The sequence below is a fragment of the Triturus cristatus genome, chromosome 12 (genome assembly GCF_964204655.1).
Source record: "Triturus cristatus chromosome 12, aTriCri1.1, whole genome shotgun sequence".
Classification (NCBI taxonomy): domain Eukaryota; kingdom Metazoa; phylum Chordata; class Amphibia; order Caudata; family Salamandridae; genus Triturus; species Triturus cristatus.
In genome coordinates, this window is record NC_140595.1 from 107,933,394 (window position 1) to 107,951,876 (window position 18,483).

At 47.1% G+C, this 18,483-nt stretch overlaps 1 protein-coding gene across 1 annotated transcript in view; it reads right to left on the reverse strand.

Moving 5' to 3' along the window:
• LOC146772769 (rho guanine nucleotide exchange factor 11-like) overlaps nucleotides 1–18,483 on the reverse strand; it is a 253,935-nt gene that overhangs the window by 27,557 nt on the left and 207,895 nt on the right. The window contains 2 exon segments of the mRNA XM_085637031.1: nucleotides 7,432–7,629; nucleotides 9,636–9,680. Of these exon segments, the coding sequence (XP_085493157.1) occupies nucleotides 7,432–7,629; nucleotides 9,636–9,680 (243 nt within the window).

The window sequence follows — 18,483 nt, forward strand, 5'->3', positions numbered from 1 at the left end:
AAAAATGCTTACTATAGGCCGCTATCCTATTCAATTCCGTGCCATGGGGAGTAGTGCTAAATGAGTGTGGGTTAACTCTAATGGCTGAAGACTGCACCACAGTGCTCTCACGAGTAAGGTATTGGGTGAGGAAAGGTGTATGGCCTGGTGATGGTGTATGGCGATATGGAGATGCACAGGTGGACCTGAGCAGAGTTTGGCTCAAGTACCTAGTAGGGGATCAGTGATAGCCTCATTTAATGGGCTCAGAACTTGACTGTCCAGGTAGCAGCACCTCCCACAAAACATTGGCTTTTAACTTCCGGAGAGTGAAGTTGAAGATCAAGAACCTTCTGCTTCCCTATGCAGAACCATAGCAAAGGAGGCACTTTCTTACTTGGGAGGCCCAGGGACGGGGGAGAACTAGTCCAGTGCCGGCGGAAGTATCCAGACCACTGCCATCTGGGATATCCTCATACAAGTTATACTCTGGGTAAAGCATTGTACTCTCATCCCCAGCATCATAGCCCCAATTTATCGGAGTCAATGCCAAATGACTCATGAAGGACATGAGGCTTTCCAGCAGGTAGAGGAACTGTGCTGGAATAAGAAGATAGGTTAAGCGGTTGAGGCCTCGACCGAGGTAGGGACAGTGCCGTCTCGGGGTTTGTCAGCACTATGGGTTGGCCGTCGTAGTCTGGGGTTGTGGTCCTGCGTAGGCAGTGGTGTCATGGAGGGGACTGGTACTAAAGGCAAGCCAGAGCCCTGAGCAGTTACAAAGGGCCTAACTGACAGAGTGGGTTTATCCGTCTGCGGAATCCTGGTTGGGAACCCTCTCGGCTCCTTAGGGCCCACATGTTAATCACAGTGAGCCAATAATGTGCCAAAATGCACCATGGCTTTGCAAATTCCTTGGTTTGCTGCAGCGTTGCCAATGTCCCTAGAAATTCCAGTTACCTAAGAGCAAGGATCAGAATCTACTCTGAAATAGGGTGAATTCAGGACAGCAACAAGGAGGCACAATGACGACCTCATGCCTTCTCTAGAAATCAAGTGGGGCTGGAGCCGACCAAGTTTTGCTTGGATCTCTTGCGCTTCTTGGTTTTTCCCAAGGATATCAATCATGAAGATGACCTGTCACAGGAGTGACCTTGGGAGCAGGACCAGGCCCTGCCTGGGACATGGTGAGCAAAAGAATGATGGATTTAACCCGGATCTCTTGACTGGGGGTGATTGTTTTGATTTGTTCTGCATTCCGTCCATCAATTGTGCGTCTTTTGCTTTCACGCCGTATGTGCGCTAGGTATGCCCAGACGTGGGTCCAAGGCTCACTGTGCCACTGGAATCAAGCTATCCTGGCTGAAGAGGGGTGAAACCCCAAAACCGGTCCTAGGGTGCTTGTTTCCGGTCCAGGGAGGACCTGGCTGGGCAGTTCGGGCTGGACTGTTCCCATGGGGCACAGGGTCAAGACTGATTTGCATATGGCCAGATCTAAATTGGGGTGGCATGGTGAGCAAAAGAATGATGGATTTAACCCGGATCTCTTGACTGGGGGTGAATGTTTTGATTTGTTCTGCATTCCGTCCATCAATTGTGTGTCTTATTTTTTTTTTTATCATCTTATCCAAGCACATGGTCTTGAGGTGCTTTGTCACAGACACTTGTTTGGAACATTCCCACAGGGTTTAAAGCCTGTAGATTTGGCAGGTAACGTATACGCTACTATACTGGTTTTTAAGAAAAAATATTTGAGGTAGTGTCTCAATGAGATGATGTCATATGGCCATTAGGCTCATTGTCAACATTGCTAAGTTAGCATGAGCTCTGCTGCCATGATGCTGCTTTTGCACACGTTACTACATGACTTTATTTTGCAAGACTCTGTGTGTGCCTTTCACATGAGAACCGTCTGCTTTCTGTGTTCTCTGCTTGTTCGTGGAGTTTAGTCTGCACAGAGTGTGCAAGGTCGATAAACAATGCCCCTTTTTTACTCTGTTCTGGTCAGTCCCTAGCACCTAGACAAAACATGCTTACTCAGCTGCTATTGCTGGGAACTCGTGCTTTGATATTATGGGGATGCCTGTTGTTCTAACAGGCACTTGGAGAGGGACCTTTCCAGGGAGAAGAGCTATGCTGTTCATATGATGTAGAAATTCCATCTAGGTACTAAGGTATCGGGTCTGCTGACAAAGCACAGCGATCTTCTTTTATATAATAAAACTTCTTCTAGCCAAAGGGAGGGTGGTTAGTCCTCATAGTCCTTTATCCACTGTCTGTATACAATTACATCCCCCTTTATAATCTATGGAATTGCAACAATGCTAACTGTTTTAGGTTTATGCGTTTTGCTGCTTGTAGTGGCTTGTATACTACATTATAGAGCTGTCAGGTCAAACGGGGTGGGGGGTATCCCTTAAGGAATTATACACACTCAATAAGGTCACAATGGGAGGCTTTATTGCCAATGATCCATCCAACAAAGTAAAAGGAAACACAACAACGCAAGCACAAGGTCCAGCTAAAGAATATCCTTCTTGGCTTCACCGGTTCCAGAACAGTAGGGAGGGCGGTTCCAGCTTCAATGCTCCACACTGAGTTCCAGGTTCGCTCCAGAAGACAAGGAAGATCCAAAAAGAAAAGAACAAAGAGTCAGTGGACGACAACTGAGAGTCAAACTGAGGGGGGGGTGGGTGAGATAGAATGTGAGGGGAATCACCGTTCCTGCTACAGGGGTGGAAACCAAAGCAAGTGAAGAAAGCAGTGGTGTCCTCCCGCTCTGCTACTCATTCCCTCCCGGTGTTTTAATGAAGCCCAAGACACGCTGACGTACCTGTTCCAGCCACCCTCCTCCTGGAGAGTGGTGCGTCGTAGCGCGATGTCAGACTCTGCCGACGCTTTCTCCTGGTTCACGGGGTGTTGCGGCGTCCTCCGGTGCACTGCCAGGTGGGTGGTCCACAGTGGGCTGCTGATCTGGCGTCTTCTCGCTTCCCACCACCTCTCTCAGCTCTTCTGCGGTTCTCCAGGCTGTGCCGAGCTCCTCCCGCTTCAATCCACCAGCGTCCCCGGATAGGGTCCACAGCTCCAAGGTCACGTCTCCTAACTCCTCCTCCTGCCGGCTTCCTGGTTTGTTAAATGTACCGACCTCGTCCCGTACCTGCGTTATCAGGATATCGGTATGAACAAGGGATCCCGATTTCTGCTTCCCAGGCTCCTCCCGGCACACCCTTCCCCCAGGATTTTCCCGATCGCGGGAAATAGGGAATCGGGACAGGAAGTCCGCATTGCCTTGTTCGGTGCCCTTACGGTATTGGACCTCAAAGTGAAAGGGTTGCAGTGACAAAAACCACCGGAGCACCCAGTCGTTACATCCTTTGTTCCTCTGTAGCCAGGTTAACGGGGAATGGTCAGTGTATAACACAAAGGGCCTGCCTTCAAGGTAATACCTCAACTTCTCTTTCCCCCATTTCACTGCCAGACACTCCTTTTCTATCGTGGGATAGACCCGTTCCCTGGGGAAGAGCGTCCGGCTGATGTACAGGACAGGTGTTTCCAGGCCCTCGCTCTCAAGTTGGGACAAAACAGCTCCTATACCCACCCCGAGGCATCTGTTTGGAGGATGAATGGTTTATGGAAATCGGGAGTCTGCAATACTGGTGATGTGGTCAGGGCTGTCTTGAGAGTGTGGAAGGCCTCTTGCTCACGGGTTGTGGGGGAGTGTAACTGTGAGGAGGTGGTGGACTTTTTTAGAAGGTCAGTTAGAGGAGCCGCTTCACCTGCAAACTGAGGAATGAAACACCTGTAATAACCAACCAAACCCAAAAAGGCCCTGAGGTCACGTTTGGTGGTAGGGAATGTTGTTTCCTGTATGGCTTTTACCTTTTCCGTTTGCGGTCTATTAAGCCCTTCCCAGGCAAATACCCAAGATATTTAACCTTCTGGAAGGCAAAACGTGACTTCTTTGCATTGATATGCAAGTGTGCAGATTGGAGTTCTGTAAATATGGCCTCTAGATGTCTCAGGTGTTCGTCCCGGGTCTTACTATATACCACTATGTCATCTAAGTAGGCCAATGAGTAGTCCAAATGCCGTGCTGGGAGAGCATCAATCAGTCTCTGAAAACTGGCTGGTGCCCCATGTAAACCAAAGGGCAGGACGATGAAGTGAAAAATACCATTGGGAGTGGAAAAAGCCGCATTCTTCTTGTCTTTAGGGTCCAAGGGATCTGCCAATAGCCCTTGGTGAGGTTGATGGTAGAGATGTACCGAGCCTCACCAAGTCGTTCTATCAGTGCGTCCACCCTGGGAAGGGGATAGCCGTCCTGTTTGGAGATACGATTCACCGCTCTGAAGTCAATACAGAAATTGATGCTTCCATCCGGTTTTGGTCTGAGCACGATTGGTGAGCACCAATTACTGTGAAAGGGGATTATTATCCCGGACTCCAGGATTTGGTTCACCTCCTTCTGGAGGGCCTGAGGTCAGGCCTCAGGGACTCGGTATGGCCGTTGTTTAATGGTTACATCCTCTTGAGTGGGGATAGAGTGCATTGCCAGATGTGTTCTTCCGGGTCGGTCAGAAAACAAATTCTAAAAGGATATGAGCAAGGCACGAATACCATTTGTGTGGTCTTGGGTCAACTCGTCGTTGATTACGGTGGACTCAATGGTGGAAGACCTGGTATCCACAGTGGAGACCTTATGCGCTTTTTTTGGTGGAGGCCCTAGCCAATTCTTGAGAAGATTAATGTGATACATCTGTGTTTTGGTCGCTGTGAGTGGTAATAAGTAAGTTGTTTTACCTATTTTACGTATCACTGGAAAAGGGCCTTGCCACTTTCCATCTCCTTTAAGGAGTTTTTTAAGGGTTAGTTTGAGATTGCCATGGTACCTCTCCACCAAACCATCGGTCTGGGGATGGTACACAGATGTCTTTATGTGTCTGATACTCAGTTGTTTGCAGACTTGTTTCATAATTCTCGAAATGAAGGGAGTTCCCTGGTCTGTAATTATGCCCCGGGGAAACCCCATCCTGGAGAACACCTCTATAAGTCTCTGAGCTATGGTAGTGGTGTTAGCAGAGTGTAAGGGCAAGGCTTCGGGATATCTCGTTGAATAATCAACTATCAGGAGGACATATTGATAACCCCTGCTGGACTTTGGGAGCGGCCCTATAAGGTCCATACCCACTCTGTCAAAAGGTTTGGCTATTATAGGGAGAGGGTTTAAGGGGGCTTTTGGTGGGATGTAGGGGTTCTTCTTCTGACATATTGTACATTCCTGACAGTACTTTGGCACTTGTGCATGGACACCTGGCCAGAAGAAACTACGGAGTACGGACTGTGACGTTCTTTCTACTCCACAATGCCCTGCAAGGAGGTGTGCATGAGCAAAAAACAGAACCTGTTCCCTGAAAGCCGTGTGGACAAGCAATTGTGGTTCTTCGCCTTACATGCTCACCCGATACAGAAGTCCCTTCTTCTCAATAAAGCAAGGGTTCACCCTTTTTGGGAGTAGAAGGGCATCCTTGGCGCTGAGACTACTGTTGTTAAGCTGGGCTGCCCAAAAGTGGGTGTCTATGGCCCAAGGTTCGTAAATCAGGAGACTGTTCTGTGGAGGGGGAAAGCCTGTACTATGTCTCAGAGTCCCATAAATCAAATCAGGAAACCAGGGATTGTCTATACCTATGATCAGTGGTTCAGGGAGGTGGGGCAAGACCCCGACATCAGCAGTAACATCTAGACCCTGTTGGCTCTGGAGTCTAATGCAGGCCAGGGGGTAGTCCTGAATGTCTCCATGCAAACATCACATGCTAACGTATTTCCCAGGTAGGAAAGGGGAGGGGGACACAAGTTTGTGTCGTATTACTGAGTGTTTGCAACCGGAGTCTAGGAGGGCGGTTATGGGACGATCATTCAAACTCACACGTAATATAGTGGACCGGTTTCCTGTGCGTATAGGATGGACTGAGGTAGGTAGCTTACATCCATTGGTTCTTCTTACGCTTTTTCTTTTCGTTTCCTACAAAACTTGGTAATGTGGCCCCACTCCCCACATTCAAAACATTGAGGGCCAGCAGAAGAAACAGCATCAGAACATCCTGAGCGCGGTTTTAGAGGCTCATAATCATTTTGGCAGATATTTTTTCATTTTTTCCCATTTGGATGGGCCTTGGATTCTTCTCAGGTTCTTTGGTAGTCCCTCTATTCTGGGCCCTAGCATATGAGGTGGCCATTTCTACTGCATGTTCCAGTGTCAGACCTGCATGTTGGCGTAGCCACCTTTGTGTCCCATATGGTAGTGCCTCCAAATATTGCTTGAGGTAAATCTTCTCCATTATTTCCTCTCGAGTAGTGTCCAGAGGCTTAAGCCACCGGTCCGCGGCATCCTTGATTTTATAAAAGAGAGTCTTTGGTGTGTCCCCGTTCCCTTCCGGTGTTTTAATGAAACCCAGGACAAGCTGATGTACCTGTTCCAGCCACCAAACCCCGGAGAGTGGTGGCTCATAGCACAGTGTCGGACTCTGCCGACGCTTTCTCCTGGTTCACTGGGTGTTGCGGCGTCCTCCAGTGCACTGCCAGGTGGGTGGTCCACAGCGGGCTGCTGATCCGGCGTCTTCTCACTTCCCGCCACCTTTCTCAGCTCTTCCGCGGTTCTTCAGGCTGTGCCAAACTCCTCCTGCTTTAATCCACCAGCGTCCCTGGATAGGGTCCACAGCGCCGGCGTCACGCCTCCTAACTCCTCCTCCTGCCGGCTTCCTGGATTGTTAAAGGGTCCGACCTCGTCCCGTACCTGCGTTTTCAGGATATTGGTATGAACAAGGGATCCCGAGTCCTGCTCCCCAGGCTCCTTCCGACAAGAGCACTATAGTTAAAATAAACATTTTGAACTATAACAGTGACTCTGTCAATTCTTTTTGTGGACAAGTACGAGAGAGTGTGCGAAAGGGTAGGTCTTGCTTCCGCGATTCCTGAGAGAGTCGGGAGTGTTGTGTTCTGGGTTGTCTAATCACTTGTAGCTTTGTGATTGTGTAGGAGAACAAATGTGACACTATAGCTAGTCGATTCTGGGATTTTGGGTACTGAGGCGGTAGGAAGGCTCAGCCCCTACACACCGAGGTCCTGTTTTCCAGCGCATAGTTCTGTGTATGTGCAGAATCCCTGCAACAATGATTGTTGCTCCGGATCTCCGTCAGTTTATGGGGAAAAAAGGAACTGATGTCAGTGCACTTGAGTAGTGCCTAAATACAAAACCACACACATCATATCCAAAACGGCATTGACGCGGAGCCCCCAGCGCCACCTGCCAGCGCACGTGTACTGATAAATATTTTCTGGATCCATTCTAATGAATGGGGAATATTCAAAAGGTGAGAAATCTACGGTTAGAAGTCTCTATCAGAATAGCACATTCATGGACAAAGAGCAGGTAACAACATGCTAGTGATCTGGACTCACCATATTCAAGTGAAGAGTCTGCCAACCCTCCTGTAATTTCGGGGGCCTGGAAAGACTTCAACGCCTCGCAATGAGGGACCTTCGCAAGATGCTTCTCTACTTCCTGTTCTTCTAATGGCGCAGTCAGGTGGGTTGGCGTCAGAGGAGCCTCTTCATCTTCGATGGACTCTATCTCCAGGTCTTTCATTAGGACAGGATGTTTTTTTTTTTTTGTTTGTTTTTTTAAACTTTCTTTAGCAATTGAATAGTGAACATATAGCTGTAGACATAGTACGATCAAGAGTTCACATTTTTCAGCCAATTAAATACAGAGGAGGCAGTGAGGAGAATCAAACATTACATGGCAGACAGTGCAAATATAACAGTCTTATCAGGACATAGCAGCAACCCCCGTAGTCGGATATTCACAGAAGCTACTATCATGCTGACCTCATCATGGGGGTCGCTCTTTTAGCATTTCCAGCAACAGCAGTACACCCATCAAAGCCGAGGGGCGGCCTACAAGTTCCATTGTATACCCAGCAGAGGACCCGCGGCCATGATCCAGGCCCCCATACCTCCGGAGCCCCCGATGACCCACGCCCCAAGGACTGTATGCAGTAACCTAGGTGCTCGCCTCAGCCTCCCCCGCCAGAAGATAGCATCTCAGCGGAGCCCAGATGTCCCTAGGCCGGGACGTTGGCGGCATAAGCTCAGAGAACGTGCAGTTCTGTTCTTGGCAATAGGTAAGATCCCGCACCCAGTCCTTGAATTTCGGGGCCCTGCCCCTGCCCCAGCGACACGCAACTCTCCTTTTAGCCAGCAAAAAAGCGAGCGCGATGAATTTGCGGTGTGCCGCCTGTATTGGCTCTACATACCACAGCAGGGCTAGAAGAGGGGAGGGCATTAATACTGTGTTGATCATTGTAGAGAGCGCCTCAAACACCTGACACCAATAACGATGCACTCCTTCGCAGGCCCAGGCCAGGTGAAGGAAATCCGCCCCAGGAGCCCGGCATCTATCGCAGCAGTCAGTGTCTCAGAGCTTATAGCAGTGAAGCCTGACAGGAGTGTGGTATAGTCTGTGAATGTATTTGTAATGTATGATTCGGAAACGGCTACTGGAGGAAATGCGCACCGTCTGCAATAAGCAGAAATGCCATTGTTTATCCGTCAACGGGGCTGGTAACTCCCTGTCCCATTTTTCCCTAGCTGCAAGCTGCGGCGCCGGAATTAGCGAGTGTACCGATCCGTATATTTTGGAAACCAATTTAGCTGGGGCTTCGTCCGTGAGGATGCGCTGTAACGGTGCCGTTCCTGTGGAAAGCTGGGCGTGAGCGCCCGTATTCCCTGTCTAAGCCGGATATAGAAAAAAACGTCAAGCGGAGAGGGGTCTAAGCTCTCATAAAGGTGTTCCATAGAACGAAATGCGCCATTGTGGTACAGGTCCCCCCAAGTCGCAACATGGATAGTGTGAAGCAGTTTCCGGAATCCCGCCTCCTGCAGCAGGGGCATACTTGGGTGGTAAACAAGGGGCAGAAGCGACGCGTACACCAAGTCATGCCCCAGTGAGGCAGCCAATTGATTCCATGCGGATACTGTGCTAGTCACCGTTGACGGCGTTTTATCTCTCCCCAGCACTGGGATATACAATGCGCCTTCTATGGGGATTGGGTGTGCCAGCCAATGCTCAGCTGCGAGCTGTGGCATATATCTGGGCTGCCGTATCCAGTAGTAGGCGAAATGCGCCTGGGCTGCCCGATAATACAGCTCAAAATTGGGGACCCCAAAACCGCCCTGATCATAGGGCTTGACAAGAATTTCCCATTTGAGCCGGGGCGACTTACCGCCCCAAACTAGTCTTATGAGCTCGGTGCGAAGTTGCTTAAAAAAAAAGGCACCAGGATGGAATGGAATATTCAGAAACAGATACAGCAGCTGCGGTAGTATTATCATTTTAATCAACGATGCTCTGCTGGCCATTGACAAGGGCAGGGTAATCCAGCGAGTAACGTAGTCCGCAATGCGGGTAATTGACGTGCCATAATTAGCCCGCATGAGCTCCTCCCTATTTTTTTCTATTTGTATACCCAGGTATTTGAAATCCCCCTCGCACCAGGCGAGGGGGTAGTCCAACCCGAACCGCTCAGTGGAGGCCGTTAGGGGGAACAGACACGACTTGCTCCAATTTATCTGGACCCCGGAAATCCTACCTAGGACAGGATGTTTTGCTCGTCTCAGCAGTTCTCCTGAATTGTGATCATCAAGACATGTGAACAGCATAATTGTTAGAAAACATGCTTTACAATTCGACGGATGCAGCAATATTGCTATAGAGTCCTTTCTTGGATAAATAACATTCAAATAAAATATGTTCTTATAACTTGAATGATGTCCAAGGGTGCAAACTAGCAATAACCTGAGAAATTGCAATCAAGACAAACTGCAGTAATGATAAGAACTATAGTTAGTTTACAACCAAGCAGCTACATTATGATGCTGTAAGGACTGCCATCTTTAAATGAAAGACTCTACTATGTCCTAAAAGGCGATTAGATGAACAATCAACAAAACCATTTGGTGGGATATTATCAGATAAGCAACCAGAAAATCATTTTTGTGTTGAAAAGCACACTTATGATTTGGCCTTCTACTATGAAGATCGCTGCCTTTGTCATTATGCATTCAATTCATACCACTATTTCCAACTAAAGCATTTTTCTTTCTTAGCAGTACGAAGAGTTGAATTTCTGACAGGGGTATAGGCTTTAGTTGCTCTGAAAGAGGCAGAAACAATACCGAGTACAGAATGGCAGCAGCTATTAACCTGAAGTCCACCAAGCCTACCCAGGGGGTCACTGAATGTTTAGAAAATGAAATAATATTAGCAAATGTATAACATTTACATACTTAAAAAGGAAAAAGGAAAACTGAAAATGTTAAAATGTTCTGTAAATTTCAAGGAATTTAAAAATCGATGGTTAACAAATTAAGTTGGAATCCATAGATTGAATTGTGGGAGCAGGTCAACTGCAGCAAACTGCATCTACTATGGACGATTGGTGGCTCAACTGAAACACTGGTGTACACTGACAAAAAGAGAGCATGCATTAGGAGCAAAAAAAAGTCTTAAGTTGAAGATTAGCGTATTGCTTCGACTTTTAGAAATAAAACTAACGACTTTCCACTTGAAATAAAAAATTTGATTTTCGCATTTTTCAAAATGAAGGATCGAACTGTAGAATGATCAAACCTCAAATAATATTTATTGAATAGACTGTATTGAAATGCTGGAAACTTCCACTTTTCAGGTCTGGTCTGGCAACAGAAAGGCAGCAAAAGAATGAAGCCAAAACCTGATACACACATGCAGAAATATGGCCATGTGGTTCATTGTTGGCTCCGTACCACCCTGGAAGTGATAGAGAGGAGCCGCACCTAAGCACCACCCTTTTGTGCAGATATCAGTGTCTTTTTGTTTTTATTTTCCATTCCCTTAGATGGGGAGCATCAGCAACTGTAGGTGCAAGTGGGCTGAATTGTAACTTGGGACCTTTTTAGATGTTAAAAAGTAAGACACTCCACAGAACAGCACTGGTGGGAGAGCATTGAGGGATCTGCAGTTATATAAAGTATCCACTAGAAAGAGCATTGTCAAAGGTAAGTTATTTGTTATTCTGATGGATCCTTCTAAGCACAAAATTCCTTATGTCAGAATAGATAGCATAGCAGCACCTCCCCAGGCGGAGGGTCTGTGGAGTGGACTTAGACCAAAAATCCTTCAAAGCAATGCAAGCAAAGTGCCTTCCCCCAGACCTGGCTGTGAAGGCAGTATTGCTGCATAAAGGTAGGCAATGAGGCCCAAGACGTGGCCTGGGTAGATGTCAAGGACAGATACTCTAAGAGCCAATGCAGTGGTAGCAGCCTTAGTTCTGGTAGAATGCACTGTCAGAACTTCTAGGGGTTGCTTCTTGGCCAGTACACAGCCGATCTTCATGTAGCAGACCATCCACCACAAAAGGGTCCTTTTCTACATGGCCATCCCTTTTTTCACCCCCACAAAAACCTGATTGTTCATATGGTGTTCCTTGGCACCATCAATGTAAAATCTTAAGGTGCCCTTCGAGCCCACTTGATACAACCTCTCCTCCTTTTTGGACGAGGTGAGGAGGAGCAAAGAATGCTGGCAAAGTGATGGACTGCCCAACGTGAATGGAAGTGACCATTTTGGCAAGAATGCTGCCCGAGGACACAGCATCAACTTGTTTGGAAAAAACGAGGTGTACGGCAGTTGCACTGAAATCACCTGGGGACGTATTATGTAAAGGGCACACTTTTCCTGTTTGTGCCCCATGCACCTGTTTTAAGATATGCCAGGCACAAACAGGGATTGTTGGCCCTATTTCATGGAATGGGCTGCCCCCAGCACAGCCCGTGAACTCAAGCTGTTCTCTGGGTAGCACATTTATGTGAAAAATGGAGCGGCTGCTTTCAAGCCGCTCCGTATTTCACAGTACAGGCGGCACCTGACTGTACTTTGAAGGTGGGATAGAGATCCTCTTGCAGGCGGGTGCAGTCAATGACTGCACCCGCCTGCAAAGGGATGTCTAGAGAGTCCATAGTACCCCTTTCCCTCTCCAGAAGGCTGATAGTGTGCCACCTTTTAGGTGGGGCACTGTCAGAGCACCTCCCGAGAGCTTCTTTGCCTCTGCACCCGCGTCTGTAATTCAGCCCGGGCGCAGAGGCAAAGAGATTCCATCATTTTCATTGGGCACACCCCCATGCAAATGAGGGAATGCCCCCTGAAGATAGTGCTGTCACTTTATGTGCGCCAGCGCTATCGATATTACAGAAGGGGCCGCACAAGCGTCTGCGACCCCCTCTATAATGCCAAAGTGCCCCGGGGCACGCAAAGCTGGTGCAAATGCCCGTTTCACCCTGAGGGCACCTTCTATAATACATCCCCTGGAGTTCACTGAAATGACGACCTGATGTACTCACATTGAAGAAGAGGGTCTTCAGAGTCAGGAGATGCAGTGAGCAACTATACATCAGCCCGAAAGACGTACACTTGAGAAATGTCAAGACATTTTTAAGGTCCCACTGAGACACCACAACGGCTTTGGAAGGAACTTGTGTCAAACCTTGAATAAATCTCATCACAATAGGTGATATAAACAAGGACAGTTGACCCAGTAAATGTAGAAAGGCCCAACGCAATGTTTAATTGCACCCACTCCAAGTCTTTGTTAAAAGATAAAAATAAACAAAAGCACGTCTTACAGGTTCGCTTGTAAGTGATCAGTCTTACAAACCCCACACCAGGCCACAAAGTTATCCCAGTGCCTGGCATAGAAGTACTTTGCGGAAGTTCACTTGGTGGAAAGGATGGCATCCACCACTTCAAGTGAGAGATCACAGGTAGTCAGTTGCTGCTTTTCAATCTCCATGCATGTAGGTGTAGATGATACTGCTCTGTGCTGCGACAAAACAACCTCACAAAGCGGTGTCCTGATCGGAGGACATACGCTCATGCCCAAATGTTCCAGGTACTACACTCCCCTGGCTCAATTGAGAGCCACTAGGATTACTTGTGTTCGGTTGTAATTGATCTGCACAGAACTTGAGGCAGGAGAGGCAGAGGATGGAAAGCGTAGGTGTCTCTCTCCTGTTTCATTCCATCCAGAATGCATCTCCTAACTAGTCATCACAGAGAAAATGTAATGTACAAAACGTTTAACAATTTGCATTCTTGGATGTGACCAAAAGATCTAGCGAAGGTTCTCCCCACAGTCTGAAGATGCCCTCTGCCTCCTCGAAATGAAGACTCCACTTGTGCTACCTACTCAGCCCGTCTGCTCTGGCAGTCAGGGACCCTGCCAGGTGTTCACAATTAGATAAATGTCTCGGTGCTCCAACCAACCTCAGAGGTGCAAAACATCCTGGCACAAGACCCAGGACCGAACTCTGTCCTGCTTGTGACAATACCACATGGTAGTGATGTTCTCCATGAGAATCTGCACAAGCTTCCACTTGATGTATGGTAGGAAGGCCTTCAGAGCTATGTGAATGGTCCTCAACTCCAATAGATTGATGTGGAGCCAGGCTTTTGTAGGAGACCAGAGTCCTCTGATTCCCATCTCCACTATATGACCTACCCGGGCCCCGGTAGGGATGTGTCAGTCACTTCTGAGTAAAGGAAGGGAAAGGCACCTGCTGCTGGACCAATTGCATTTGAGCTTCTACCACTGCAGATCGTGAGCAGTCTCCTCCAAGATCTGCCATATTTTGTCGATGCAGGGCCCACTGTTTTTTCAGATAACATTGCAGAGCCTGCATGTGCCACCGTGCACAGCTGACAAGAAAGACGAAGTAGGCTAAGAAGCCAAGTAGTCTCAGAGCTGCTATAACTTTGACCCAGGGTAGAGGCTGAATCATCAAGATCTTAGCTCAAATATCCTGGATGCACTTCAGCAAAGAGAAGGCTTGAAACTGCAAAATAGCTCAAATTAATGGATGGCTCTGTGAAAGAGCCATGAACGACTTTGGCTTGTTAATACTTATCCCCAACAATGAAAGGTGGTTTGCAATTGCCTAAAGGTGGACTACACCTAACATTGGTAAGCCTGCCTTCAACAGCCAGTCATTGAGGGAGGGGCAGATTTGTAACCCTAACCTCCAGAGGTGAACAGCAACCACCACCATTGATTTTGTGAACACCTGAGGGGTGCTGTTGAGGCCACTGAGGGACACAGCAAACTGAAAATGCTTCTGGCCTATCCTCAAGCTCAAATAAGGTTTTGGGACTGAAGCATGGGTATATGAAAATACGCTTCCTGCAGGTTAGAGGACACATTCAGTTCCCTGGGTAAGGGCAGTTCGAATTTGTCCTTCCACAGGAAGTCATTCAGAGGCAAAAGGTCCAAAATAGACATGAGACTCCCTTCATTTTTTGAAACATGGAAATAGCCAGAGTAACAACTATCTTCTTTTTCGTGTCCAGTTCCCTTCTCAATAGCTCTCACCTTCTGCAGCAGAATGGACAGGTGCTCTTTTGAAATTCACTCTGATGTGGGGAGAATATTTGGCAGGGAAAATAAATAAATAGGAAGGGCATAACTATTCTGACAATTTGCAAGACCCTCCTGTCAGACATGATGGATCACCACCTTGGTAGGAAATGGTGGATTGTGCCCCCCACCAACGGTTTGGAGGCTACTGCAGCTGGAGAAGAGGATTGGGAGGACTGATGCCCCTGCTGACCTCTGCGCTATCTACCAGACCTGTATCCATGGCCTTGAAGGACTTGGGTGACTGCTGTACTAGTTTTGGGGACCGTCTATGCTTATACACCAGCCATCCAGAACAGCTTTTTAACTTTTTGAATTGGTGTAGAAACTGGTTTTCAGGGTTCAACCACCTCAAGGGATGCCGCTCGAATGTGCTCTCCTGTTAGACGTCCAAGGCAGAATCTGCTGTGTTACCGAAAAAGTGGGACACATCAACATGGCAAACACAACAAGATTATGAACTGAGTGCTGAAAATTTTCAGCCACTCACCCCCAATCAAGAGATCTGGGTTGCTCACTATGCCATCCCAGTTCAAACCCAATCATATGCAAATCAGTTTTGAGGCTGCTCCTCATGGGAACAGTCCAGCCCTAACTGCCAGGTCAGGTCCTTCCTGGACTGGAAACAGGCATCCTGGGACCGGCTTCGGGGTTTCACCCCATATCAGTTAGGCTAGCTTCAATCCAGTGGCACAGCAAGTAAGGGAGCCACGTCTGGGCATTCCCTTGGCCACTTAGGGCGAACACAGCAAACACAAAAAGATGATGGACGGAGTGCTGAAACTGTTCAACCACTCTCCTTCAGTCAAGAGATCTGGGTTGAATCCATTGCTCTTTTGCCCACCATGCCACCCCAGTTCAAACCCAGCCTTATGCAAATCAGTCTTGACTCTGCTCCTCATGTGAACAGTTCAGCCCGAACTGCCATGGCCAGGTCCTTCCTAGACATCAACAGGCATATTATTAGGGGAGTCCTGTATATTATCGGAATATCCTGTGGAACACCTCCACAAGTATTTACGAAAAACAAACAGCATGTATTGACTGCAATACTTGAATGTCAGAGTAGCGCAGCCGCCAGAGCTGCCGACTCAGGAGCTGGGGATCCAGGTTCGAGTGTCTGCATCGGGGCAACATCTTCTGATTTTTGCCAAACACTTAATCTCCCTGTACCCATAGACAGCACCAGGATACCCTTACAGGTGATAAGTCACGCTATAAAAATCTAAAAAGAAATGCTGGAGGAAGACATATGCTATATAAATACCTCAATCCTCTTAGAATCTGTATTCACAGGAGTGGTTAGCAATGAGTTGGGATTTACTTTACCGGTTGATTTTCACTAAGAAAATCAGGGTCACAGGTGCCATTCTGTGATGCTTGGCTCACTGCCTTTTCACTGGTTAACGGGAACTGGCCCCAACCAAGTGTCCATCAAGATATCTGTGTGGGCCTCATTAAAAGAGAACAAGGGCTGAGGAGCAGCTGGCCTTGGCTGTGAAATCTCTTTTGATGTGAACTAAAGGCAGCTGTAAATCCTGTACCTCAGCTCTCCCTCTGACCTCCACTGCAAATGAGGCACTTTATTCTGTTCATGGCCTAAGTGGCGAATGAAGCCCTACCTCAGGAGAGGTGTCGAGCCCACTGGTAACTTGCAAATCTGTGTAGAAGGAATCATCTGTGCAGTGAAGGGGGAGAAATCGTCCCCATCATCATCATCATCCACATCCTGGGGTGTCCTTTGTTCGGCACAGGCTCAGAGTCAGAACCATAATAGAATGGAGTTTTTGCAGATGTGTATGAAATGGCAGAAGCATAGGTCAGAATCAGGGTGCGTAGTGTTCAGGTGTGCTTTTGCAGTTTCTTAGCGTGACATTGGTCGAGATTGAGCGGAAGTCAGTTCGATGTCAGACGTCAATATCAGAAGAGGGTTGTGTTCCGGTACTGGTGGAAACAGAACTAGACTCTATGTCGAAAGGACTGACTCTGATTTCCCGGTACCCTCCGTTTAATACTAATTTATATAGGAGTGGTCCTGAAGAAGGTGGTTAAAAAGTTAGTAACCCACCGAAACGTGTGTCGACATTAAGGAAATCCAGCTGGTAACATAATCATGGATAACTAAAGAGGGATTCTTCAATGCATGATTCACACGAAGAAAAGTGTATGCCATTAAAGCTGGATACAGAATGGGTGTGAAGTATGCATGTAGTAGTATGCTTGGGTAGGTGGTGATGAGATGTGAAGTAGTTGTGGTGTCAAGTGGATCACAGCACGGGGTGTCTATGTTAATATTATATACAACTCACCTCATGTTGAAGTGATAAAATGATGAATTACATAGAATAATATTGTGCACTATGCCAAATTGATGAAATGATGAATTGTATACCATAATATAGCAATATAAGAAAAAAGTGGGGAAAAAGGAAAGTATTTGTATAAATTGGTTTAACTTTTGATAAAATGAACATAAAAATAAAAAAATTAATGTTTTTAAAATTAATTTTAAAAAAAATGTATTGTGATAATGGGGAGCCCGGCGTTATAGCCACCAGTAAATTAGACATAGGTCGAGTGGGAGTGCTCTCGTAGCTCATATTATTATTGCATCTTGTGCTTGCAAAGATACAGCTCCATCTCCCAGTTTCAAATCCCCTTGGGTCCTGAGCCCACTCACCAAAGACAAACCTCACTGAGGTATGTGACCAAAATTGTTTTTTGCAGATACAGCATGGTTTGAAACCTGTTCTTTTGGATGGGAACATGGTTCCCTAGCAAACTGGACTTTGTTTTAATTGTCATAGCAGAACCGAAAAAATGAGGAGCCTAGCCCTGGAACTGCTTTGAAAGGTACAGAAAGATAGAAAGAAATTGACGTCAGTGCGCCAGGCTGATACTTGTATGTGGCTCCGCTCCTACATTTCCGTGAAGTTTGGAGCTGCACAACACCACATAGGGCTGTGGTTCCCAAACTATTCTGACCCGTGGCTCCCTTGACCAGTTGGCTGTTGTTCGCGGCTCCCCATTACATTAAGTTTGGTTGGCGTAGAGTAGGGGAATGTTACATGGCTAGATGGGTCTCTGCTTAGAGACCATATCCTCAATCAAGATGTGTCTTTAAATCTGGATCTGACAGTGCACTGGAGACCTGTCCTGGATAAAGAGAAACTGCATTGTTTACATTGTCACTACAGGAACGTTTTAGGTCAGGCATTATCCAACACCTTTCTTTTTAATAAACAAAATATATATGATATACATAATTTCAGAGGCTTTCTGTCATCCCTGTTCATACATTATTAGCCTACTGTGGTCTCATTCACATTTTGCTCTTGCACAGTGTGCACTGCTGAATAATAGGTAGCCCCCTTTAGTGTCGACTGTATGGTGTCCTTTTAAATAACATTTTAAAAGATATGTTTTGATTTGGAATTTCCACTAGGTTGTATTAATTTCCATTTTTCAAATGGAATTGTTTCTTTCCGAGGAGCGGGCGCTCAGTGCTGGTGCAGGCAGATGTCAAGAGCTCAAACAGTTCCCACTTGCAGCACAAACGCCCTCCTCCTTAAACTGGAGGAGCAGAATCTCAACAGCTGCAACACTCACTTCAAACAAGTCTCACACTTGCCTCCATCCCATTTAGAGGCTTTGTGATTGTACACCTTCGTGCACTATTGGCTGATCACTGCTCATGTTGAGATGCTGGGCGCCACACCCTTAAATGTCTATTTCAGAAGGGAAAACCGACAGATTACAGGAAATTGCAGAGCCTTACTTTGTTCACAACAGCAGCGATTTCAACCATGTTCTTGTGTGACCTGCATCCGTTGTGCAATGACAGGACATGAACAAGCTTTGATTAGTTACTTAGCTTTACTTATCTTTAATGCAGCCTCCAGCAGTTTGTCTGCCTCCGTCACTGAGGCAGAACATTAGTTTAGCTCCTGTTCGCTCAATCATGGTTCACAAAACTGTGATTTGCTGCTGCAAGGATATCCAG